At 60.3% G+C, this 25,024-nt stretch overlaps 1 protein-coding gene across 1 annotated transcript in view; it reads right to left on the reverse strand.

Moving 5' to 3' along the window:
* PTPRS (protein tyrosine phosphatase receptor type S) overlaps positions 1-23,857 on the reverse strand; it is a 68,624-nt gene extending 44,767 nt beyond the window's left edge. The window contains 11 exon segments of the mRNA XM_035727229.1: positions 511-528; positions 2,198-2,206; positions 4,179-4,367; positions 9,983-10,124; positions 10,714-10,745; positions 10,748-10,768; positions 10,771-10,839; positions 10,842-10,856; positions 16,647-16,856; positions 22,900-23,064; positions 23,734-23,857. Coding sequence (XP_035583122.1) covers positions 511-528; positions 2,198-2,206; positions 4,179-4,367; positions 9,983-10,124; positions 10,714-10,745; positions 10,748-10,768; positions 10,771-10,839; positions 10,842-10,856; positions 16,647-16,737 — 586 coding nt within the window. The 5' untranslated portion in view covers positions 16,738-16,856; positions 22,900-23,064; positions 23,734-23,857.
* Between the last annotated feature and the right edge of the window lie 1,167 nt (positions 23,858-25,024).

Raw genomic sequence — 25,024 nt, forward strand, 5'->3', positions numbered from 1 at the left:
GCAGGCATTACTATGGAGGCCCAGAGAGGGCAGGGAGCCTGCTCTAGGTCACACAGCATCCCTAGGACATCGACTCTTCCCTAGGGTTCCCACTCAGGCCTATTCTAGTGTACTCCGGTCAGCACTAGGGGAGTTGGCCTTTGAGACTGCCTGTCTCTCTGCTCCCTCGGGCAGGACCCTCACATCAAAAGGACGGGAAGACTGAGGCTGGAGAAACACAAGGCCTGTGTGCAGAGCAGCGATCAGAATCTGCTTCCCAGAGCTCCGGGGGGACACGGGAGGCACTGCCCCTTCCTGAGGCCAGATGGCCTGAGGGGCAGCCATGGCCACACTCGGCCCCCCAGCCACGCACAGTGACATAGACACAGAGACTGGACAGACACCGGGCAGGGTGGCAAGGGGGAAATATGTGGAAGGGGCCTGGGTGTAGCCCCCCATGGAGCCTGGGGGGCTGGGTGGGCAGCGAGAGAGAGCGTGAGTGGGCGGGTGGGTGAGGAAAGAGCCTCTTACCTCGGATCGGAGTGCTTTCTGTAAGGGAAGCAGAGAGAGTCAGGTGAATTTCAGAAGGCAGTCCTGGGGGGCCGGGGGGGCCCCAGGAAGGCCAGGCTGGGCCACAAGCCAGGCCTGTCCACTCTGCCCCCAGGGGGGTGGGGGACTGAGCCAGCCCTGAGCCTAGGGACCCTGCAGGGTCTGAGGGCTTGTCAGTCAGGAAGGCTTCCCACAGGAGGCGACAGTCTCCTGGGGAAGGAGGGACTGAGTCCAGAAGCCCCTCTAGACTGTTCTTAGGGGTGTCCCTATGGCCCAGGGAGGTCTATGGCCTGGCCTGGCCCTGTTGGCTGCCTTCCTTTTGGGCTGAGGGAGGGAGGTCATGGACCTCCCGTTCTTCTTTCCTTCTTGGAAGGGACAGGGAGCGAGGAGGGTCTTGGGAGTCTTGTTAGAGACGGGGGAGAGGGGTTAGTGCCCCAGGGCTGGACATTAATAAAGCAAAGGGAAGGCGTTACAGACAGGCCAAGTAAGGGGGACAGGGGAGAGCAGCAAGGGGGAGCGAGGGCGGAGGGAGGGAGGGAGGGCCCTCCCGCCTCCTTGGCCTCCAAAAGGAAAAGAGGAAAGGGCGATCTGCACGTTGACCCGGGCGCTGGGGGCAGGGGACAACTCAGGACTCACAAAGAAAGCGGTCCTGGCTTGGAGATTTATATCCCCAGCTCATCTTCCCGGGAGAGATCCAGCCCCCTCTCTCTCTGCTGACGGACAGCCGATAACCCCACCAAGAACAAGTGGAGCCCGGAAACCCTGAGGCCAGAACACAGCTCCTTCCGCACAGTGAAGGCAAAACCGATGGGCAAACGAGTGCCCGGAGGGGCCAGCAAATTGTCACACCATGAGTCAGAGGCAGGGGTGGGCTCTGAACCCAGCTCTCCAGCCTCCCAGACCTCTGTATTACCTCTTACAAAATCCTCAAACCGACAAGGCCCCCTTCTCCTCTTTACTCGGGACGAAATGGGAATTCACTTAAGGTGGCAATGACGACCAGAACCTAGGTCGGTGGGGATCCAGAGGCCAAAGAACGGGACCTCCCAAGATGGCCAAACAGCCCAAGGCCACTATATTGAGAGGAGAAAATATGTCTCTTGGGTATTAAAGGTGGTTCTACTGCTTAACCTGAGCAAGAGGAGAAGGAACTTTCACGGGCCAACATCAGTCATCCTCACTCTAGTAAGAGTTAGCCCTGCAGTTGGTTTCAGGGCATTTAGGCTGGATGTTGGTAAAAGAGGGAAGTGCCCAGTGCCAGCCCAGCTGGAAAAGTCCTCTCTCCCTCTCAGACCCAGCTCCCGAATTTCTGCAAGTTCCTCATCTTCCAGCAATGTCAAGGCTGGGGGACTGTTAGGTGCAAAACTCCACTAGCTCTAGGATTCCCCTAATTTCCCCTTAGCCCCCATTCTGGGGTCTGACCAGCCCCCTTGTGGCCTTGTGTTTTTTTCCTCTTTTCCTTTTGGGCTCCTCTCTCTGCAGCCCCCTGGTGCCTGACAGGGGAGGGCTGGGTGGCTGGTGGGGGAGGGGGGGTCGTTAGTAAACATGCCACGTGGAGTGGGTCACCGTTACTGTCACAGTGGCTGTTAGTCTGCGGGGAGGGGGCGGGGCGGGAAGGGGAACGAAGAGGGGACGTTAGTTGTTGACGTGGTGAACAAATGAGACTTACCAAAGGTTTCTGAACGTTTACAACAGAGGGACAAGAAAAGAGAACAGGATCATTAATGGGTGTTATGCAAAGGCCTGTATCCTCACTGGGGCGGGGCAGGGAGGGGAGGTCGGAAGAGTAATCAGATTATGACCAATAAAGCAGCTCACACGCGTGCCGAGCACCTAGTCTGTGCCAGGCATTCCGTCACGAGCCCCTCGCACCAGTGCCAAGGAGGAGGTGCATGATATGGTCCTGAGACCCAGAGGAAAAGACCTGCCCTAGGACACAGCGGACATGGGCCCAGGCAGCTGGGCCCCGGGCTCCGTGCTCTTCATCAGCCCCATCGGGGCCCGTGAGGGCAGAAGCCAGCGGGGAAGGAACTGGACCCTCAGGCTGCCATCATCCCCCGGCTGAACCCCCAAAGCTGCAAGTATCCTCAGACAGGACAGAAGGGGGAAGGCTGTCTACTACCCCCCCCGCCCCCGCCCCAGGGCAAGGTCCAGGTCTCTCCAGGGAAGAAAGAAACTCTGGGCTTAACGTCTGTCCCTTCTCAGAGCTTGGGTCTGCGCCGGGGAGAAGCGGAAAGCAGAGAATGGGCAGACAGACCCCTCAGAGAATGGGACCGGACAGTGAGTGGGGGCATGAAGAACAACTGGGAAGCCTTCAGGCAGGGCTGGCTCCGGGGCGGGGGGGCGGGGGGTCCTCAGAGGGAGGGGGGAGAGAAAGCAAAGTGGTGTGCCCCAACATGTGTAATCACAGTGGAGGAGAACACGCGGGAGGTGCATGCGGGCACATCCCTACCACACGTCTGCACGCATGGGGACTGTGGGCGTGGCCTCAGACGCGTGCACGCACCCGGGAAGGACAGTAACGTGGGTGCGCGTGCAGCCAAGACGCACGTGGACAAGCTCTGCTCTGGGAGGGAGAAGGCAAACCCACGTGCAGGCAGCACGGCCTGCGTTGGACCTCACGCGGGAAGCAGGTCAGGTCGGCACAGGGAGCCCAGACATGCACGTGTGGCCTTGTCATGAAGCAGTGGGACAACTGACACAACACACACAGCCCCCCAAGACAGACAGACTCACAGATAGGGCACGTGGGTGTTATGCCGAGACACAACCGTGGAACCACCCATCCCAAGGTGGCCAAGGCCTTGTGCTCTGGCCCGGCCAGGGCCTGTCCAAACAAGCTGGACTGCCTATCTGTGTGCCCCGTCACGTCCGTAGTGCTTCGGTCTTGGAGACACTCTCTCCCTGCAGCTCTCTACGGCTCCCCATTACCTTACCTGTTTAGGGCCTCCTACCTCCTCTGTAAACGCTCACTGCATCAGCACTGGAAATACTCTCTTGCCTTTGCCTTAGACATCTCCCCTCTACTCGGGCCTGTCTGGACCCCATTATATCCTCACTGGACAGGTCTATGGCTTCAGCAGAGAAGACACTCTCCCTCCGCCACCTTCCATGCCTCCCCATTACCTTGACCGTCTGTGCCCCATTACACACCCAGTGGTTAGGCACTGAAGATGGCCATCCTCACCACTCTCCATGGCCCCCCTCACCTCTGCCTGTCTGAACCGCACTGTGTCCCCACTGCTGGGGCCCTGCTGATACCCCCCACCTCTGTGGCTCTCCCATCACTTGCAACATCTATGCCTCATTAGGATGGTGCTGCTTGGGGACTGGAGACACTGCCCCCGTGATCTCTCTAGCTCCCCATCCCTGTGCATATCGGGGTCCATTATAACCCCACTCAGGCAAGGACACACTCCCCTCCTACCATCTGCCATAGCTCCCCACTACCCCTGCCGATCCATGCCCCCATTATATCCCTGCTGGCTCAGCTCTGAAGACACTCTCCCCACGCCAATGCCCTCCCCATGGCTACGCATCCCCTCTGCCTTTCTGTCTCCCATTAGTCCCCAGGGCTTGGGCCCTGGAGACACCGCCCTCCCTCTGCTGTCCTCCGTGGTTCCTGCATCCTCCCGGCCACCTGTGCTCACCTGACCGCAGCTGCTTTATGCGACCGTTGCTGGCACTGGGGTCCACAGGCAAGAAGTCCTTGAACCAGGTGATCTCGGGGTCGGGGTTACCGCTGGCAGCACAGAGCATAGTAGCTGTCCGTGTCCGCTCCACCACCTTCAGCTGGGGGCCCATGTCGATATTGGGGAAACCGGGGGGCAGCTGGTCCTCTGAGGGTGGAGACAGGGGAAGAACAGGGCTGGGGCCTGGTTGCCACACGGATGACGCCGTAAGGTGTAAGGGCGGGGAGGGGGCGGGTCCAGCCCCTGCCTGCCCGGGGCAGCTTCTGTGGCTTGCTTCCTGCTTGCATCACTCCCACAGGACGTAGTGCGGGGGGGGGGGGGGGGTAGTACCGGGGGGCGCAGGGTAGAAGGATAGGGGCCAGACCAGTGCTTCTCGCTCGGGGCCACTCTGCCACCTGGGGGACAACTGGAGAGGTCTGGGTGGGGGGGGTTCTAATAGTCACACCTGGGGTGGGGACCAGGGATGTTTGTTGCTCAACACTCCATAAGGTCCAGGACACCCCCTTCCCCCCGCCCCAAAGAATGACCCAGCCCCAGTGTCAGCAGTGCCCAAGGGGAAAGACGCTGGGGGTCCTTTAGAACATCCAGGAGCTCGCTAGCTTTAAAAACGTGAACTCAGGCGTCTGGGTGGCTCAGTCGGTGAAGCGTCTGCCTCTTGATTTTGGCTCAAGTCATGATCTCAGGGTCGTGGGATCAAACCCCTCATGGGGCTCTGCGCTCGGCAGGGAGTCTGCTTGAGGTTCTCTCTCTCCCTCTCCCTCTGCCCCTCCCCCCATTTTAAAAAATAATAAACCCATACACATGTAAACTGAAACCCACTACCCCCGTGCTGCACACCCTTCCACTGTGGTCCTCACCATCCTCTGGGGGGACCCCGGATCCTCACCCACGCTGCCCCGCCAGCCTCGGCAGCCCCATTTCGAGCCACCCTCACCCTCTCTGTCCAGCCACACAGACCTCCTTGTTCCTCAGAGGCCTCAAGCTCCCTCCTGCGTGCCCCTTGGCCTCTGTCTACGTATCCACGTCCCCTCAGGCTGGCTCACACACCCGAGCCACACATCCTCCTGGACTCCAGTCTGAGAGTCCAACTATCTGAGTGTTCAACTTTATCATGACGTACCTCTGTTGCCCCCACGTCCCCACTGCCTGACGCAGGGCATGGCACACAGTAGGTGCTCAATAAATGTTTGAAAAGCTCAGTTCCAGTTGCTGTTAACCCACGAGAGTCACCATGCCTCCAGGCCTCAGTGTCCCCATTCACTGGCCAAGGTCTAGCTTCTGTCCGCGGTCAAGGGGGTGGGAGAGCCACCGGGAGGAGAAAACGCCTCTCTCCCTGGAGGCCCTCAGCCCCTGATGTCCAGTGCCCGGCGGGAACGTGGTCGTGGGCGGAGGCGACGAGGCGGGCCAGGTAACTGGCAGGTGGCCTTCACTTGCCCGTCTGAGAACCTTACCGGGCTCTGGGGCCTAACTGAGCTGGCGTCACGCCAGGGAAGGGAGGCACCTCAAGGGCCTCCCAAAGGGTACCACCTGTTCCCCAACCTCCACTCTCCCTCTCCAGCAACTGGACTCCAGATGCCTTTTGCTCTGACCCCGAACACCCCTAGCTCCAGTCTGGCCTGTCCTCCGCAACGGACAAAGGATTCCCCAGGGCCAGGGACCAGGCTCCTCAGTACGAATTTAAACAGCCACTCACCCCATTACAGGCCGAAAGGAGCCCCACTCCACCCACCCCCAGTTCATACTGAAGCCTGAACCCCTAGGATCTCAGAATGTGAACATCATGTCTTCAAGGGGGTGATTAAATTAAAATGAGGTCACCGGGGTGGGTCCTAATCCAATCTGACTGGTGTCCTTGAAGGAGGGGAGACCAGGACACGGACGCGCAGACGGACAAGCACGTGAGGACAGGGGAAGAAGACAGCCGTCTGCACGTCCAGGAGAGAGGCCCCCTGGAGGAACCGGCCCTGCCGATACCCCAATCTCAGACTTCCCGCCCCCAGGACTGGGAGAGAATATGTCGTTTAAGCCGCCCAGATGCTGGGACTTGGTTACAGCAGCCCTGGCAAACCTACGTGGTCCCCACCCTGATCGTCATGGCCAAGTGACAACAAAACTGATCATGTGTGGGGGCTGGTGAAACTGAAGGCGAACAGGCAGGAAACACGGGGGGTACAAACCCTACGAGGAGGGGTGCCCTGGGGCCACCTGCCAGAGACCCCTGACCCTCCGCTCTGCAGCTACGGTTCCCACGTGCCATGCCCTAGAAGAGGAATGCAGAGCGGCTCTGAGCAGCTAAAGGCTGGCAACAACCTAACCAGCTGTCAACGGGGACTCATTATCCACACGCTGGGCCACCCAGGGGACGCGATACAAAGTCCAGACACACTGTTAAGTGGACAGGGTTCAGAGTGAAAGATGGTATAGAAGAAGGATCAAAAACTACCGCCCCGAGGCCAAACTCGGCCCTTGGCTTGTGTTTGTTAATAAAGCTTTATTGGCACATGGCCACACCCCTCTGTGTCCATGTCATCTACAGCAGCTTTCCGGCTCTGACAGCAGAGCTGAGTAGTTGCAACAGAGACTGACCTGAAGAGTCAAAAATATTTCCTCCCTGGTGTTTTACAGAAAAAGCTTGCTGCCTTCTGGAACAGATGCTGCTGCTATCCGTGTGAAGAGAAACGATACACAGGTGTTTGCTTACAAAGACCCAGAAGGGGCAATGGGCATGGTGGGCACTTTGAGGCCCAGCACTGGGGGACTGGAAAAGAGGTGGCGAGAGACCACCATGCAAGAGAGATCCGGGCTCCGGGCACACCATGGGGCGGGGGGGGGGGGGAGACAGGAGGCCAAGATGGGGCAGGGGAGATGGAAGCAGGGGCAGCACCATCCCATTCCTCCATTGGAATGAGAGAACTGCGGTCTCAGTCCAGGGGTGCATGGAAGGCCAGTGGCCCCAGTCCCAAGTCCTGAACACTATGTACCAGGCACTCTGCAGGCACATTCTTGTGCCCTCTTCAAAGATGGTACCTATTTCCCAGAGGGGGAAACTGAGGCCCGGACACACAGCTGCTCCACAACATTCAGCCAGGACACAGCCAGGCTGGGATTCGTACCCAGGCCTGGCTAAGCCCAGAGGAAGCTGGGAGGGGCCCGCTGAGGCACCCCCAAACTCCCAGACTGGACCTACTCGAGTCTGAGGAGGGGTGGCTGGACCCTGTCCAAGGTGGGTCAGGCCCTGTTGGTTTTTGGGGCCTGAGGCCTGAAGCCCAGACATGGTTCTGACTGGCTACCCATGATGTCACTGGAGATTAAGGCCGAAAAACCCGGCCTCCCTTCTTGGGGCTTCAGGCTGGTAGGTATGCGCCTGCTCAACCACGAATGCATCCACGCCCCACAGCGCGCTCACACACACCCTCGGGGGTCCCCGCCAGTGCGTGTGGGTGGCAGCCAGCGTCGCGGGGGCTGGCAGGGGCTGCGGCCGCCCGACAGTACCGAGAGCTCCTAATTAAACAAAAATGTTCATCGCGTACCACATTGTGCCCGATTCCTCGGAGTTTAATTAAAACAACAGCACAGGAGGCGTGAGCAGGGTCCACAATCAGGGGGCAGGGGAGGGAGGCGGGGAGAGCTGGGCCCAACAGCCTCGCCCTTCCCTGCCGGGCCGGGAGAACCCTGGGCCTCAGGGCCCCGAGAGGGGCGGGGCGGGGCGCCGGAGGACAGGCGCTCGCTCCTGGGTCAAAGGCCCTGGGCTGGGCATCCAGCCCAAGCACCACGTCCTCCAGGCGGCCGAGAACAGAGCAAAGCCAAGGAGGCCTTGATGCGAGGGGGGGGTGGCGGCAGGGAGCACAGACGGATCTTTCCCCAGATTCCAGCGACTGGGCGGCTAAGAGATTCACAGCATGTCCTTTTAACTCTCTGAGCGCTTACAATGGAGGCTGGCACGGGGCAGCGGGAGGCAGGCTGTTCCGTCTGTGCCCGGGAAAGGTCAGGGCAAGAATATCTGCTGGGAAGAGGCAGGGCGGGCCGGGCCGGCCGAGAGGGCTCCCTGCCCCCTTCCCCCCTCCCTCCCCCAGTAGGACAGGCTCCAGGACCTGCGCGGAGGAAACTATGAGGCCTCTTGTCAAACGGACAGAGCGCTCGGAAGGAGGGACCCCGTAGAGGTTGCACCCCGGGTCCGAGACCAAGTGCCCCCTGGGGCCAACATGCCGCCCACCCTGGCTCTGCTGCCCCGGGAGAGGCTGAAGAATGCCACCCTGGGCGCCACAGAACGGCTGGTGGCAGTCGTCCCACTAAACTCGGAGCGCGAACGATGACGCTGGGTAGCTGGAGTCAGCCAAGCGCTTGGTCCCTGCCTGGGGCCCCAGCCTCTCCCCGCGCATGCGCCACCTACCGGGATCACGTGACTCCTCGAGGTGAGCCTCATTATTCCCCGCTCGGGAGGTGAGGAACCACAGCTCAGGAGGTTTATTAGTTTGCCCAGGGCCACACAGCTACAGAGGCTAACACCCCCTTGCCACAGAGCAGGCAAGAGGGAGCAGCTGGCGGCGGGGGGGGGGCGGTGTCTGTGGCCAGGCTGTCTGAAGGGTGCTGTTTTACAAGGAGAACGTGATTTCCTGGTGCCCCCAGCCCACCCAAGCCAGGCTAGCCAACAGCCCAGCAAAGCAGTGTTCCCGAAGGATCTGTGTGAATGCATGGGAGGTGGTGGGCAGCTGTTTCCGCCTCTCCAACATCTATTCCTCCTTTGTCCCTTTGGGGGAACTGCCCCTTGCTGACCCTGTCTGTGTGGGCTGATACATCCCTGACTCCAGGGAGGACTCTGCCAATGGGAGTATTTGTTCCTCTGGGCACAGTAACCGGCTCAGGGATGGCTATCTAACCCAACTGGGGCAAGGAGCTGTAGTCCCGGATCATCTGGTCCTCTATTTGGGGTGGGGCCTGTGAGCACGGAGCTACTGGGGGTCATCCCACTGAGGACACAGTCACTACGGAAGAAAACAAACCCAGAGGCAGAGAGAGGGTGAGACCTAAGAACGCTGCATGAGTTCCTGCATCTACCTGAACCTGAAGCTGGCACCTCCACGGACATTTTCATTACATGGATCCATGAATTTTCTTTCCTACGTGAACCAGTTTGAGGTGGATCAGGCTCTTGTAATCAGAGAAGCATGATTAAGATGACAAAGGGGGGGCGCCTGGGTGGCTCAGCTGGTTAAGCGGCTGCCTTTGGCTCAGGTCATGATCCCGGGGGTCCTGGGATCGAGTCCTGCCCGCTTCTTCCTCTCCCTCTGCCTGCCACTCCCCCTGCTTGTGCTCTCTCTCTGTGTCAAGTAAATAAAATCTTTAAAAAAAAAAGGGGGGGGGGCGCCTGGGTGGCTCAGTCGTTAAGCGTCTGCCTTTGGCTCAGGTCATGGTCCCAGGGTCCTGGGATCGAGCCCCGCATCGGGCTCCCTGCTCGGTGGGAAGCCTGCTTCTCCCTCTCCCACTCCCCCTGCTTGTGTTCCCTCTCTCGCTGTGTCTCTCTCTGTCAAATAAGTAAATAAAATCTTTAAAAAATAAATAAATAAATAAAAAGATGACAAATGGGGATGACACTAGTCCCTTAATGCTGCTCTTTCCTGCAAAGGCTCAATAAATCCCTACTGGTAGGCTCTGGGCTGCACTGGTGTAAAGGTCCCCCAAAGAGAAAATCCAAAGCAACATTTTCAGTGATTCTAAAACCCCGGGCCTCGTTCCTCCCCGACCCAACCCAAGGATCCCAGTACCTCGGAGGACAGTGAGCTTGGCATGGACCGTGACCTCCCCGATGGAGTTCTGGGCCACGCACTCATACACGTTCTCATCCCGGGGGGTCCGGAGCGGCTGGATCCTCAGCACGGCTCCCGCGCTCTGGTCAAACTCGATTGTCTGCCACGGGCAGGGGAGAGAGAGCAGGGTGAGGCTGAGGTCCCCGGGCTGGGCTGGGCAGAGGAGCTGGGGGCCGTACCGTCCACGTGGGTGGGCGTCCTGTGCGAACGCACTGCAGGCAGAAACTGGGCCCAGGTCCGTGCAAGTAGGAGGGCCTGTGCGTATGTGGGTGTGTGAGAAGCACAGGCAAGTCTGTGTGACAGGCATGTGAAGGCACGTCGGCCATAGAAACGTGTACATCTGATCGTGTGCGTGTTCTGGAGTTCTGTGTAAGGTTCCACGTGCGAGATGGGACAGAGAGGGTGTGGCCTTGCTCAAGGCCACACAGCAGAGCAACCCAGCCTGGCCGGGCCCTCCCCGAGCAGGCAGGTGGGACGCATGGCAGGGAAGGGGTGAGAGCTGACTGGGCCACAGACGGTGGCAGCCTGGCCTGGGCCCCGCCCACCCCCACCCCCCCCCACCCCCCGGCCCCGTGTTATAGCCGGGAGACATTTCCTGTGACGTTTGTGGCTGAGCAGACTGAGCCGCTATGGCCCCATCTGGGGAGTGGCTGCTGGCCCCAGACCGTCTCCCCTCACCCCTGACTCACCTCAAAGCGCTGGGAATTGACCTTCTTGCCTTCTTGTTCCAGGTCACCCGTGGCTTGGGTCGCCTGTGGCCTGACACACGAAGGAGGCCACACCCCCCGACACACCAATCTGGTCCTTGGGTTCTTGATGAACCTGGGGGGCTCTAGAGATAGAGCAGGAAGAGGAGGGGTCTGGTGGGCCCCAGGCATAAAGCCAGGAGCCCACGGGCCCCATGCAAACACACCCTCCCTCCCCATGCCCAGCCCCGAGACCACAGCCACACACGCTCACGTGTGCTTCCAACCTCACATGGGCCGCAGAGGATGGTGGAAGGGGAGCCCTCCCCCAAGACTCTGGGGTCCTCAGGTTTTGTGCCTAGAAGTCCCCCGTGGGTGCCCAGCCAAACCCTGGAACGTCCTTGGCCTGGAAAAGACTTGCAAGGAGATAATCCCCTGGTGGACATGTGGGGAAACAGAGGCATCAAACAGGGAAGCAGGGGCGACCAAGGGATCTGAGGTCACAGGCCACATTGGAACCCAGGGCTCCAGCCTCTTAATCCATGGGAGGCGTCCAGACTCGAGGGGCCAGTGCCGGAGGCAGGAGCTCAGAAAAGTTGATCCAGCTTCCCCAGGCGTAAGATGCTGACAACCATGAAAGCAAGTGCTTACTGAGCACCTAGTGTATGCAGTGGTGTAGCTCAGTAACATGTGACCCTCTGACGGCGCTGTGCGCAGGGCCCCAGGGTCCCCATTCGACACACAAGAAAACTGAGGCACAGAGAGGCAAAGCCTTTGCATGGACACACACAGCCAGCCGCCCAGTGGCTGAGCCGGGATTTGAACCGGGCTGGCTCCCGTGCCCACAATCTTGGCCCTTCCCAGAGAGCTGATGTATTAAGTCTCTGCCGGAGAGTCTCGAGTAGAGCCTACCGGGTCTTTAACCCCTGACAGCCTCCACCCTGCACGTTAGTAGCACTCCTGTGGAAGTACATTCCCGCTGCTCTGTCGTTACTGACTTTTCACAGTGACCACTGGATGGCCCAAAGCGATACTGGATCTCCACTCGTGGTGAGGCTACAACGGGGCCCATGAAGTGAATTCAGCGACTCCTGAGATTTTTCACCGACAGATTCAAGGGCTGCAGTGGGCTGGCGAGGTCCTTCTGGAAACAACCTAGCTATCCAACGAAAGGGGACGGGCTGCATGTCCTCGGGGCTGCCCCAGCGCGAGACGCCAGGCAGCACAAAGGGATGAGGGCGCTTTCCTAACTACTAGCGCAGAAACAGCAAGATCTAGATAGTGTAAGACGCAAAACAGCAAGGGGTAGAGAGTATAGAGGATGTTTACTGTTCGCATGAAAAGAAAAATCGGGGGGGGGGGAGAGAACCGGGGGGGGGGGGCAGTGGGGGGGTGGGGGAGAGTGCGTGCATTGCGCATGCGTAGAAGTGAAGGCGCCCTGGAGAGAAACCGGGTGGCTGGGGGCGGGGGCGGGGAGGCTTCCTACTTGGTAACTTGGTAACTTGGTGAGATTTGCAACTGTTTAAAGGTAAATAGAAATATTTTCTTCAAATCATTCTTTGAACAAAACGGGGAGCCCATCCCAGTGGCCTGAGCGGCCTCGCCTCCCTTCCTCGAGGTTCCGCTCCCACCGATCTGACCCTGTGAGGTATTACTGGCGGTCCATCTCTTCTAAAATCAGTAGACCCACTGTGCGCAGGCATGTGCGGCCTCATTCCGCTCCTGTGCACCCCTGCAAAGCCGTGGAGGTTAATCATGTGCAGATTCAGGGTGGAGAAGCTTGCATGAGGCCACACGGCCCCGGGGGACAGCACCCGCATTGGAACCTGGGTCTTTCTGTCCATAGGCACGTGTCCTTAGGCCTTGAGCCTGATGGGGACATTTTGCTCTGCGCACCCAGCCCTGGGTTGGGCCCGCCTCCCTGGCTCTGCCTGCCTGGGCGGCCCCCTCCTCCAAGGCTCAGGAATGGCGACTGGGGCCATGCGTGTCCCCAGCCGATGTCATGGAGGAAAGTCACTGTGGCCGGGTCAGGAATCTTCTTAGGGAAAATCCTCTCTCAGGAGCCCCTGGAAGGAAGGGCAGAAGTGAGCTCCAGGCAGAAGTGAGCTCCAGGAGCTGCCTGTTTATGGCTCTGAGCTGGGACGCACCCCCAGCACCCACCGATCCGGGGGAGGAGACATGACCGGAGGAGACATGACGGGAGCCCCTGCTGTTCCTTCCTGCCGGAGTCCCTTCCTCCTCCTTTCATCTGGCAGCTTCCACCTCAGCTAGGCCAGCACCTCCCCCGGGGAGCCTTCTCAGATTACCAAAGGCTGGGTTAGGAGCTCCTCGGTTGGTCCCCACCACTGCCTGGGCATCCCCCATCACAGCCTTGATCGTGCTGCGCTGAAACAGCCGGTTATGTGCCATTCAGGGGAGGCACGGGGTCCTCAGGACCCCACCACACCTCTCTGGTGACCCTTGACGGCCACCTAACACCAGACCCAGTGAAACAGCCCACTCGCTCCTGAGACCCCCCCTCTCTGCAGGGCAAATGTCTTCTCAGGCCCATCTCCAGGTGGCTCCGGGGTCGCAGACAGGCTGAAGAGCTTTGTCCGCTCCCTGCACCCACATTAGAAAATTCCCTGTGGATGCTTGGGTTCTCTCCTTTGGGACGAACACTCCCCTCCTCTTCTTGGCAAAGAGGCCCCTGACCCAAGAAAGACACCCTGGGGGTATGGCAGTCACTTGTGGGGAGCCACCACCCCATCTGTCCTGGGCCAGGTGGCACTCAGCACTGTTCTTGCACCCGAGACACAGAGAAGCAAAATGAGGGGTCAGGGAGGGTGAGGGACGTGTGCAGGGTCACCCAGCTCGTGATGGACGGGAGCTAGGATTCCCCCCGGGGCCCGATCCAGCGACCTATGCCAGGGAAGGGCACATTCGATAAATAGGGTTGTGGGTCCTCATCACGAGAGTGCATCCCAGGTGGCTCCTGGTCTTAGTTCAGAGTGGTGATGCCACCAGCATGGAGGCTGGGGAGCCCTGGCCCAAATTCTGTTTTTTCCACTCCAGACTCTGCAGAGGAGAATCCAGCGCCAGCGCGGAAGCCTACCCGCCTGTCCCCTCCAGCCCTGCCTGGGCCAGCCCCACAGCATCCTGGGAAAGCACCACAGGACCCAAGGCCCTTTCTAGAGCAGAAATCGTTCCTCTTGCGCTGGCTGGTGGTTTCAGCTGCCCACGTGGGCTCTCTGTGGCCTGAAGGCCCCCACCCTCCACGGCTCCCTGAGGGCTGGGGCCATTCCCTGAAGCTGGCCGCACAAATCATGGTGGGTCCCAGATGACGGAGCTCCTGTGACACAGACCCGCCTTCAAAGGCAAGATGCCGCGGCCTCAGAGAGGCCGATCTGGGTTTGCGTATAGGGCAGTACTGGCACCTAAAGTAGTATAGCAATAATAATTCCTGGGCTCACTGCGGGGGCACCCACTGGGCCTGCTCCAGCTGCACACCAGGTGCTAATATCCTGGGCCACCCTCTCTCACAGCTCACCTGGTCCCGCAGCTCAGGCCCTTGACCCCTGGGCTGTGCTCCCCAAAACGACCACCAGAGAGCGCCAGTGAGTACCCAAATCTCGGTCCCACCCTCCTCTGCCTACTGCCCCTCCAGGGCTCCCACCTCCCTGGGGCAGAAGCCCAAGTCTTCTCTGAAGCCCCCAAAGCCCTGCACGACCTGCTCCGGCCCCTCCCTACCCTTTCCTCCTCCCTCTCTCCCCCTCACCCACTCTGCTCCAGCCACACGAGCCCCCTGTCTGTTCCTCCAACACACCCGGTTCCTGCCCCAGGACCTTTGCACATACTGTTCCCTCTGCTTGGGAGTTCCCCCCAGATACTCATAGGGGGTACTTCTCAGCTTCTTTAGGTCTCTGCTCAGATGCCACCTCACTGTGACCTTCCCTGATGTTCTCCCACACCTTTTTAAAATGCAGCCCCCAACCCTCACCTCACACCCACATCCCCAGCATGTCCACCATCCGACACACTTAGTGCTTCTCCCTCACTAGATTATGAGCTCCGTAAAGGGTGGGATGTTTGTTCCGTCCCCTGTGGCTAACCCAGTGCCCAACACAAAGTAGATGCTTATTAAAGATGCACTGCATGAATGAGACCACAAGTCACCGTGGTCACACGACCGAGCCGGGATTTAAAACCCAGGCCAAGGCAGTCTCCAAATCCTGTGGCCCCTCTCAACCACAATGGGCCTCCGGGTCTGGATGCCTCAGTTTCCCCAAGGCTGGTAAATTATGCCTGGAGCAAGACATCAAAGGAGTAAACATATTATTTATTCAACCAGTGTAAGTTAAGCCAGCGATTCTCACCCTGGGGTGGGTGAGGCATTGTTGCCTGTGGACGTCTGTGGTCGTCACAACTGGGGGTGCTCCTGGCATGGAATGGGTGGGGTCAGGATGCTGCTTGAACCCCCCACAGTGCCCAGGATGCCCCACCCCAGTGAGCAATCTGACCCTGCATTAAATGAAGGAATGAAACGCTAAAATGCTTGTCGCCTTCGGCTTGCTGTTCCCATTGTGGGGAACAGAGCCCAGGAAGGCACAGGCCTGGCAAAGTGACTGGGCAGATCACAGCCCAGCCATGGCTGGCTACCGGCCTGGAAGGCAGTGTGGTGTGATGGTCAGGAACCTGGGCTCTCACACCACGTGGCCCGGGTTCAAATCTCAGTGTGGCTACTTCCTGGCTGTCATGAAACCTTGCTGTGGCTCAGTTTCCCATCTGTACAATGGGAACGATGAGAACAGCATTCATCCCATCAGGCTGTGCTGGCTGATCTGAATGTGTTCGGCATCTACTAAAAAACAACACGAAAACGGGAAAAAGCAAGAATCCCTGAGACAAGCGTGCATGTCGCTGTGTTCTTGCCCAGCAGCCATAATTACTGTTGCTCATGGGAGCATGGGATTGTGGGCCTACCATGTGCCGGGAAGCAATATTGTGTGTCTTTGCCTCAGGAATGCTGGGTGTGGATAACGTTATGAGTCTCGTTCAGTCAAGGTGGAAATGGGCAGCTGAGAGAGGTTGAGTCACTAGCTGAAGGCCACACAGCAGGTTGATGGCCAAGTCAGGATTTAAACCCAAACTAACTAAGAGATCCCAGTTTCTTTCCTGCTGGCCTGACTCTGTGTGTCCCCATGGGCCCGAGTGACACCTCCTCTAGGCCTCCCGTCATAGGTTCCGTCTTGGTATTGGGCCCAGAACTGACCCTCATCCTTTCCATGTGATGGCCAGAAACAAAGCCTTGCCCACCCCAAACTACACCAACCCCTTTCTTCACCTCCAGACGTTTCTGTGGGCTAGCACCTTCACCAGTAACGCTCTTTCCATCAGCAAACTCCTACACACCCACAAAGCCCCAGCTCCAATGCCTTCTCTCGCAAGAAGCCTCTCCTGGCTCCACCTGGGAAGGTTTGGTTGCCTGTGTATCTGCCACCCAGGCCCCGGTGCTTCTACGTGTGGCAAGGGAAGGTGAACTCTGCGGCTTCAAGGAGGGACTTCGAGTAAGTCCCTGCCCCCTCTGAGCCTCAGTTTCTCTCACTGGAAAATGTGGAAGGCAATGGAACCAGCCGGCTCAGTGTTTAGAAGGCTGTAGAGAAGCGACACAGGCAAAGTCGGGATTAAGCAATGGCCATGGTACAGAGCTGACTCTGGGGAAACAGCCATCACCATCACATCGTTCCTGTTACTGCTTTTAACACCATCGTTTATTACTGGCCTCTGAGCCTCCCAGGACCGGCGCCCAGTAGGGCACTTCGCTCGGGCCTCCTTCGTGGAGCACAGAGGCTCTGCTTGGCAACACCAGGGGCCCCGGGGAGGAGGTGGGGACACGTGCACTCACACACACATAAACACGGACTCGGACGTCCACATGTCCCGCACCAGACTCTTACCTTCTGCTGCGCAGCCTCCGACCAGCAGGACCACGAGGAGGCCCATGGGACCAACCACAGATGCCACGCCGGGGCCCCAGGCAGGCGCCATGCTTGGCAGCTACCTGCAGCCTCCGGCCTCCGCCCTGGAGGGGGACGGGCCCCCCCCCCCCCCGGTCCCTCGCAAAGAGGCCTCGAGCCAGCCGAGCCAAGCGTCAGACGGGGCAGCGTCTGCAGAGACAACGGAGGCACATGAGAGGGGAGAGAGGCAATCTGGGGGGCCTTCATGGAGGAGGCAGCGGGGGACTCACAGAGGTGTGGAGGAGAGTCATGGGGTTGGGGGAAAGGGTCGCAGGACAATGGGGGGTCACGGGGCAATGACGAGGCAGAAGGAAAGTGCTGAGCCCCAGCTGAAGGCCCGTGTCCCCCCACATCCCTGTGCTGAAAGCCACCCTCCTTGTGACAGTTCTAGGAGGCAGGGCCTTCGGCAGGGGACTGGGCCACAAGGGTGGAGCCCTCAGGAATGGTGCCTATGAAAGAGACCCCACAGGGCGGGAGGAGGGCCAGCTGGGAAGCAGGAAGCGGCCCTCCCCAGACCCCAGCTCTGCTGGCGCCTTGACCTTGGACTCCCAGCCTCCAGCACCGTGAGTGATACATGTCCGCTGTCTCTAGGCCACCCGGCCTACGGTATTTTGTACAGCCCCCAGCCCCTGGCTGACTGCTGATCCCAGGTAAGCCTCCGCTCTGATGGAGCCCAGACCTCAGACCCCCGCCGAGCGCCCACAACCAGCACTGAGCACCAGCTCCAGGGGTCCTCTGAATACCCACTGCTCCCCTCCCAGGCTGGACCTCTGGAAGGACGTCTCTGCACCTCGCCTCAGCCCCTGCTCAGCCCGCAAAGAGATCTTCCCCAAACACACCTGCCTGGCCTTGCCCCCTGCCCTGTTCTAATGCCTCCGTGGCTCCCGCTGCCCCCAGAGGAAGCCGCTCCTGCTGATCTCGCTTCCTCCTCTCGTGGAGGTGTCGCCACACTGCCTGAGCTGTCCTGCCCACCAGCCTCTGCCCCTGCTGGGCCTTCTGCCGGGACTGCTGTCCCCCCACCACTGTGTGACGGCTCTCGGCTCAGCTGTCACTTCCTCCAGAAGCTCCCCCCACCGCACCCCCACCCCCACCCCCCATTCCACATCCCACAGCCTCAGAAATGAGTAAGACATCATCCTCCACGACTTCAGCCCAGTTTGCAAATTACATGCGAATGTTAATCACTCAGAGTCTGTTTCTCCCACAAGAATCTAAACTCTTCTAGGGTAGAAGAGTCCCCTCATCACAGGGGCCAAAGCCCCTCCCCAATCTCCGCTGTGGCCAGAGCCAGGGCAGGGGGCCGGGGAGAGGCAGGGAGAGACGAGGCCTCCACGGCCGGGTCAGCCCCACACCCACGCCAGGCCATGCCCCGGGCGGGTCCAGGCCATGACCACAGGGACGGGTGCCACATAATGATGAGGCAGCCCCTGTGATTCTGGTTCCCAAAATACCCAGCTGCGGTCACCTCGCCCAGCCCCAGAGAGGCTCCAGGAAAAGGCTGGGCTGGTGGCAGCCAGGTCATGGCTCAGGGTTGGGGGTGGGGAAGCCAGCATGGGAGGGTGAGGGTTGCAGATGTGGGGGGGGAGTGGTGCTCAACCTGCACATAGTCAGACCACAGACAGACAAACCAGACAGAGAGAAGGGTGCCTGCACACAGGCCACAGACAGACCCACAGTCAGACCACAGACAGACAGGGAGACCAGACACAGATATATCTGCACAGCCGGGCAACAGAGATGGGTCCACACTCATAGTCAGACAAATAAAGCTTGCACAGAGACCACCAACGGGCCCAAAATCAGACCCCGGACACACAGGGTCAAATAAGACACGCATACATGGTCAGCACGGGGCAAACAATCCACGTACGCGGTCAGACCACAGGCACGGATGGATCAGAGACACACGGGGGTCCATGCAGAGACCATAGGTAAACAGCACGACCAGATACACACACAGGTCGTGGTCAGGGAGATGACACACGTACACCCTTGGGCTGTAGGCGAATAGAAACACGGAGTCAGATCAGAGGTCTACAGTGCGCAGACAGGTAACCAGAACGCACGGACCTCAGACTCAGATGTGTGCACGCAGTCAGGCCACGGAGACGGGCCATGTAGGGAGCACGCCACACTTGGATCAGCCAGACAATAAATACGGAGACACAAGTCAGACCCCCTCGTCTAAGGACACACGCAGACCGGCACGCACAGCTGCAATCCAGGAACATACTCAGACATGACCAGCCGGACACCAGGCAGGTGGGAAAGAGAAGCCTATAGGGCACAGCCCCTTATTGCCAGCGGGTACCCCCACTATGGGCCCTTTAAGAGCGAAAGTGGCCCAAGAGGAAGGTGGAAACCCCAGATGGGGAAATGAGCCTGAAGCCAGCTGGGGCCAGGGTGACCACAGCTGCTGGGCATATCTGAGTAGGGGGCTTTGGCCCAGACCACTTGGATCAGCTGAGCAGGCCCTCAGAGAGCCTCTGGGGAAACTGAGGCCACACAGAAAGCCTGCAGCCCAGGGGGGCTCACACTCAGGGCTGCTAGGCCCACAGTGGACCCCCAGTAGGGGGACCTCCTGCTCCACCTCTGTGTCCTCCCCCAGAATGCAGGCATGGGGAGGGGCCACCTGCACAGAGGTGACCTCCTGCTCCAGCCACCGCCGCCTCCCCTGTTCCCCGAACCCCAAGAGAGCCAGGGGCAGCCGCCTTCAGAACAGAGTGGCCCCTAATTACCCCCTCGCTCCCAGAGCCCCCGCCTCGCAGGGCCCACGCCTTCTCAACGTCTGGGCAGGATGGGGCTGATCCAGACGCAGGCTCCTCCAAATCTGCCACGCCAGCCTGCTGCAGGAGGGGAGGGCTCGGCACTGGGGGCTCCCAGGGCCTGGAGAGTCCACAGGGAACAGGGGCGGGAGGTGGAGGCAGACTCGAGGAGGAGAGGGTCATGTACCGCACGGAAGAGAAAAAGTTCTGGGGTCTCTCAGGACCCTCTCCTCCCCGAGGAACTGGCCATGCTGGAGGCAGGCCCCTCCCTCTCCCTGGAGGACTCTGGGCGGGGTCTCCTACAAGGCCTCAGGGAAGAATATAAGTGCTCTCAGCTCGGCCCGATTCCTCCCATTTCCTGCCTCTTCTTCCATCCCAACCTGGTCCAGCCCCATCATCGCCCACCGGGACCAATGCAGCCATCTCCTGCCCTCGCCCCCACAATGTGTCCTCCCTCTGAAGCCAGAGGGTGCCTGAGTCAGGTCCCGCCCTCCTCTGCCCACAGTCCTCCAGGGCTCCCACCTCCCTGGGGTAAAAGCCCAAGTCCTCCCCTGACCCCCTAGACCCTGCACGACCTGCCCCGTCTCCTCCCTGCCCTCCCCTCCCTCACTCTGCTCCAGCCACACAGCCCTCACTGTTCCTGCCCCAGGGCCTTTGCATGTGCTGTGCCCTCTGCCCAGATTCAATATTATGTGGCTGAGAATGAAAGGGTGAATGGGAACAGGGAGGGTGTCTCCACACAAGGAGCAGCCTGAGGAAGGGCAAGAAGCAGAACCCAGAGACTCTAGGAGAGAGATCAGGGCAGAGAGGCAGGTATGGACTGGACCCACAGGGCATCAAGGAGCTCTAGGCAGCCCTGGGCTGGGAGGGACATGGTTGGGTTGACCCTGGCCAAGCTTCCTCCCTGCCCGTCTTGCAGCAAAGCAGCCTGGGCCACCACCCCTGCCACTGCCAAGAAAGGGAAACTGAGGCAGGCACACTGGGGCCACATGATGCAGCAATCCCAGAGTTCCTAGACGATGGTGCAGCCACTGACGAGGGAGCAGCCACCCGTGGGAGTTGCAGAGAATAACCTGGATGGCAAATGAGTCTGGGCTTCAGGGAAGGTGGAGAATGGCCTCTGGACCTGGAACCCGGGGCCAGGGAGGGACCCTGCCCGCTGTCCAGCCATCAGTGACCGAGCTTCCGCCCGGGCAGGCGCCGAACTGTCCACCGTTTGTTCTTGGCCGCTGGTGGGAGGCACGTGCTCACTTTCGCAGATGACAACGCTGAGGCTCACAGCAGAGTAGGGACTCGCCCAAGGCCCCCAGCTGGGCGGGACCCTGGGTCCAGAGCCCACATTTCCTCACATGAGCATGTCCTTCCCCGGCCACTGTGTGATCCCAGTAAAGTGGATGATCCTCTCTGGGCCCAGTACAGACCGCTGAGCAGCCTCTGGGGGCTCGGAGGCCTTGATAACAGGGGGTGGGAAGGTACCCATGCTAGTCGGTCACCAGGGCGTGGGTCACGAGATCCTGGAGTCAGCCTTGTGTACCCACGCGGAGCAGGAGGCATAAAGGGGCAATTATGACCCAGGGCTGGGCAGCAAACAGGCTCTGTGTTACCCACACAAGATACTGTCTCCTGAGGCTTGAGGACACCCCAGTGCCTCTGCCTGCCCCCAACTCAGGGTCTGTCCTATCCTGGGGCGGGGCCGGGGGCTCCGGTGCACAACCCGACCCTCAGGGGACTTGCACAGCCCCGGGCCAGGGAAGGCAAGACCCGTGACACTGGCAGTGGGGGCTTAGGGGAAAGCCCCCCCGCATCCTGCACAACCTTCCACCCCCACACTCCCTCCCTTCTGGGCCCACAGACGGTCCTGCTGCCTGGAATGGCTTTTCCAAGGCAGACCCTCAGGGCAGGACCTGGGCTTCCAGCCTTCCTGGATCGCTGTGTCCCCACCCAAAGGGTCAAGGAAGGTCCGAGCTCCAGCTCTGTAGTCACTGGTGGGCTCAAAGTGGCTCCAGACAAGCCCCTCTCCCTCCTGGGGCATTGATGTCCTCGCCCTCACCCCACCCCCACCAGCAGGAAAAGGGCTCAGGGCAGGGCCAGCCCTGCCAACTTTCCGAGAATGGGCTAACACCGGCCAAGAGATCCGCCTTTAATTAACCGTAGATATGTATTGGGTGCTGTCCCCAAGGGTCGCCGCAGCCAGGAGTGGATGGGAGGTGTGGATGGGGAGCCAGGCCCAGTCCCAGAGGGAGGAAACGGTAATGCCAGACGGGTGCCCCCACCATGTGCTGAGCCCTCTTCTACGCTCCCCACAAGTCCTTCTATTGGACAGATGAGGACATGAGCTCAAAGAGGGGTAGCTGCCCAGTGAGGGGCAGGCAGCGCGGGGAGACGGGGCTGGGCTGAGATCTGAGGCAAGAGACCAGCTCTCTCAATCAACCTCCTAGGTGCCCAGGCTGCCAGGCTTGCCCCTGCCAGTGTGTCTGTCACACCAGCTCCATGGAGAAGCCTGTGATGCCAAGATCTGTACGTTCCTGCCCCACTCATACCCACCAGGGCTCCCAGCTCCTGTGCTCGGCATTCTGGGCCCGGAAGGATGGGACCCTGGACCCACCCTGCTGCCTCTTCCAACAGGTTACCGTGATTCCCCAGATGCACTGAGCAGCCCCTGGCCTCTGGGCCTTTCTTAACAGGGGTGCCCGGACCAGGTACACCCTTCCCCAGCCGGCCCACCTGTGGACTCATCCTCCAAGGCAAAGCCACAGATCTCCCCACCCTAGACTGAATCTTGACCCTTCTTGACCCCCATCCCGGGACCCCTCCTTCACCCAGCCCTGACCTGCCACTCTGGGGCTGGGAGTGGCAGTGTGACTCTGTCCCTCCTCTGCTCTCAAACATTCCGTGGCTCCCACCAATATCGTTAAAATCCAGATTCTTAACCCCAGTCTTTGGCATGGCTGACCCCACCATGTTGTGCCCCCAGCACCTTGTGCACCCCATGGGTGCCCCTACTCACCGCCCTCTGGCTCACAAAGGGGTATGAGCACGCGCTACTCCTTCTACCCAGCACACCCTTCCTCCTCGTCCACCAAACTTCAGCCTTCACACTCATCCGCAGGTCTCCGTTGAGCTGTTATCTCTTCCAAGAAGCGCCCCCCCCCCCCCGCATGTCCCAGCCTGGGTCAGGGCCCCCTCGGGTCTCTGTGTGTCTCCCATCACAGGCCTGTCATTTTCCAAGATGGTAGCTTCCTCCCCACCCTGGCAATGTGGCAAGGCCCCTACATGTATCAGAAACCTACTGCATGCCCAGCCCCACTTGGCACTTTACCCACATCATTCCGGTGGTCACATCCATTTCAGAGGGGGAAACTGAGGCCAGAGGGAGCCACCACATGCAGGGGAGGCCAGCAAGGGCACGGCCTCCAGCTGGGACTTACATCTGCTCTGAGGGTCTGCTGGAGCCTTTAAGGTATGGAGATGAGACTCAGGACAGCACAGGCAGGACTTGGGTGGCTGGGACCCCTGGCCAGGAAGTCACAGGAAGACCCAACCTTGGGTTGTTGCCCAAGACTGTGAGAAGGAATCCTGGGAAGCACTGGACTCTGGAGGCAACAATAGGGGGTGCTGAGGTATGGGTCTGGTGGGCAATGATGGGGGATAGAGGCATGGAGCTTAGGGACAGGAACAGGAAACAGAAAGGTGGGAGCTGATAAACTTGTCCTGATCCCCCAGTTTATTAACCCCCCCAACAAGGTACAGCATTCATCTGGGATCCATAGACCCGAGGGGTATAGGGACAAATAAAAAGAAGGAAACTTTCTGTGAGTTTGGAGGGGGAGGGGTGGCTAAGAACAGGGATCCCAATCCCAACACCGCTTTCTGGGTTCCCAGCGGAAGGATGCCAAAGCCCCCTATCAGAGCGCCCCTGGGTTGGCAGAAGGCTGCCCAAGGCCTGGCTCCGCCCCCGAGAGGTGGGGGAGGAGGTCGGGCTGGGGGCCGGGGGGGGGGGGGGAGGGGACCCCGCGGAGCATAACGGTCCGGAGTTTTCCTAAGTCCCAGCGACCGGCCTGAATGGGGGTCCGGGTGGGGGGATGCCAGGCAGAAGCGGGCTGGAGCTGTCCCTGGAGGGTGGCTGGACTGGCCCGAGCGGAGCGGGGGTGGGGGAGAACGCGGGGGTCCCCCCTCCCGGGAGCCTGGAGGGGGGCAAGGAGCGGGGACAAAGCCCAGGGCACACTGGGCCTCAGGGCAGAAGGGGTTCCGGGCGCACTCACCCCGCGGATCTTGGCTCGGAGATCGGGCCCGGGCCCCTTCGGCCGGGCCCGCTGCAGCCCGTCCCTCCGTCTGCCTGGAGCGCAGCGCGCAGCGAGGACTAGGGAGAGGCCAAGGCCCAGCGAGCTCGGCCGGGGGGCGGGCCCGGGGGCGGGCCCTGCGGGCGGGGAGGCCAGGGGGCGGGCCTGGGGAGGCGGCTCCGGAGCGGGGCGGGGCCCTGGCCGGAAGTGGGGCGGGGAGGGGGACCAGTGGGGAGCTCCATCTGGGGGCACTGGAAGCCCACATTGGGGGTCCAGTACGGGGAGGCCTCCAAGGGGGTGACTGTGTTCCCCCAACGTGCACACACATGATGGGGTGCCCCAAGAGGCGGAGCCCGACTCCCCCACACACTTCGTAAGCCTGATCCCAGAGGGAGCCCCTACCCTGCTCCCCCCTTCTCTTCCAGGCGCTGATCGTGGCCATGGCAACGGATGAAGGGGCTGGATGCCGGACACAGCGGCAGAGGGCTCCCCAAACACACCCAAATACAGGAGGTCGGAGAAGGGGCAGAAAGATGCCCTCCCAGTCTGGGTTGGATGACAGAGGCCGCGCCCCCTACACACAGAGACCCAGAGGCTGGGGGAGGGGTGCGGGCACAAAGAAGCTTCCCTCCCCCTGGGAGTCCGGCAGGGGTCTGGGAGGATGAATGGGCGACACCAAGGCAGAGTCCCCCACGCTAGCCACAACTCTGAGGAGGGGGCGGAGAGTGCACGCAGGGCCAGATTGGAAACAGATGGGGCCACCGTGCCAGGTCCCAGACACCCCAGGGGTGGGGGGGGGGCGGCTGGAGAGAAACGCGAAAAGGAGGGGCAGCCGCACGCAGGCAGCCAATCCCGGCCAGCGCTGCGGCCGGGTGTGGGTTTGAAAACTCCAGCAGAGACGCAGGGAAGGCGGAGGCCCAGCGGGTCCAAGAAGCTCGGGGAAGCAGTCAAGGAGGGCCAGGGCCCCTGATGGAGACCCAGAAACCGCCGCAGGAGGGCCGGCTTCCCCATCTGCCCGGATCCCGGGTGAAAATGCTTCCCGTTCCACCATTAGAGCTTAGGATGATCCCATAGCCAAAGTGTAGTGGGGCTCTTACTGGATACCATGCGCTTAACGTGCTCCCGTCCCCCCACCATCACCCCCACTTTCCAAAGCAAGAAGAGGAAGAACAGAGAAAAAGCACTTACTCAAGGTCAGAAAGAACAGAGATGCGAACTAAGGTTTGGGTCCAGAGGGCTGAGCCCTTACCCACAATGCTGCAGGAGGCCTGGG

This window comes from Zalophus californianus, chromosome 1 (genome assembly GCF_009762305.2).
Source record: "Zalophus californianus isolate mZalCal1 chromosome 1, mZalCal1.pri.v2, whole genome shotgun sequence".
Classification (NCBI taxonomy): domain Eukaryota; kingdom Metazoa; phylum Chordata; class Mammalia; order Carnivora; family Otariidae; genus Zalophus; species Zalophus californianus.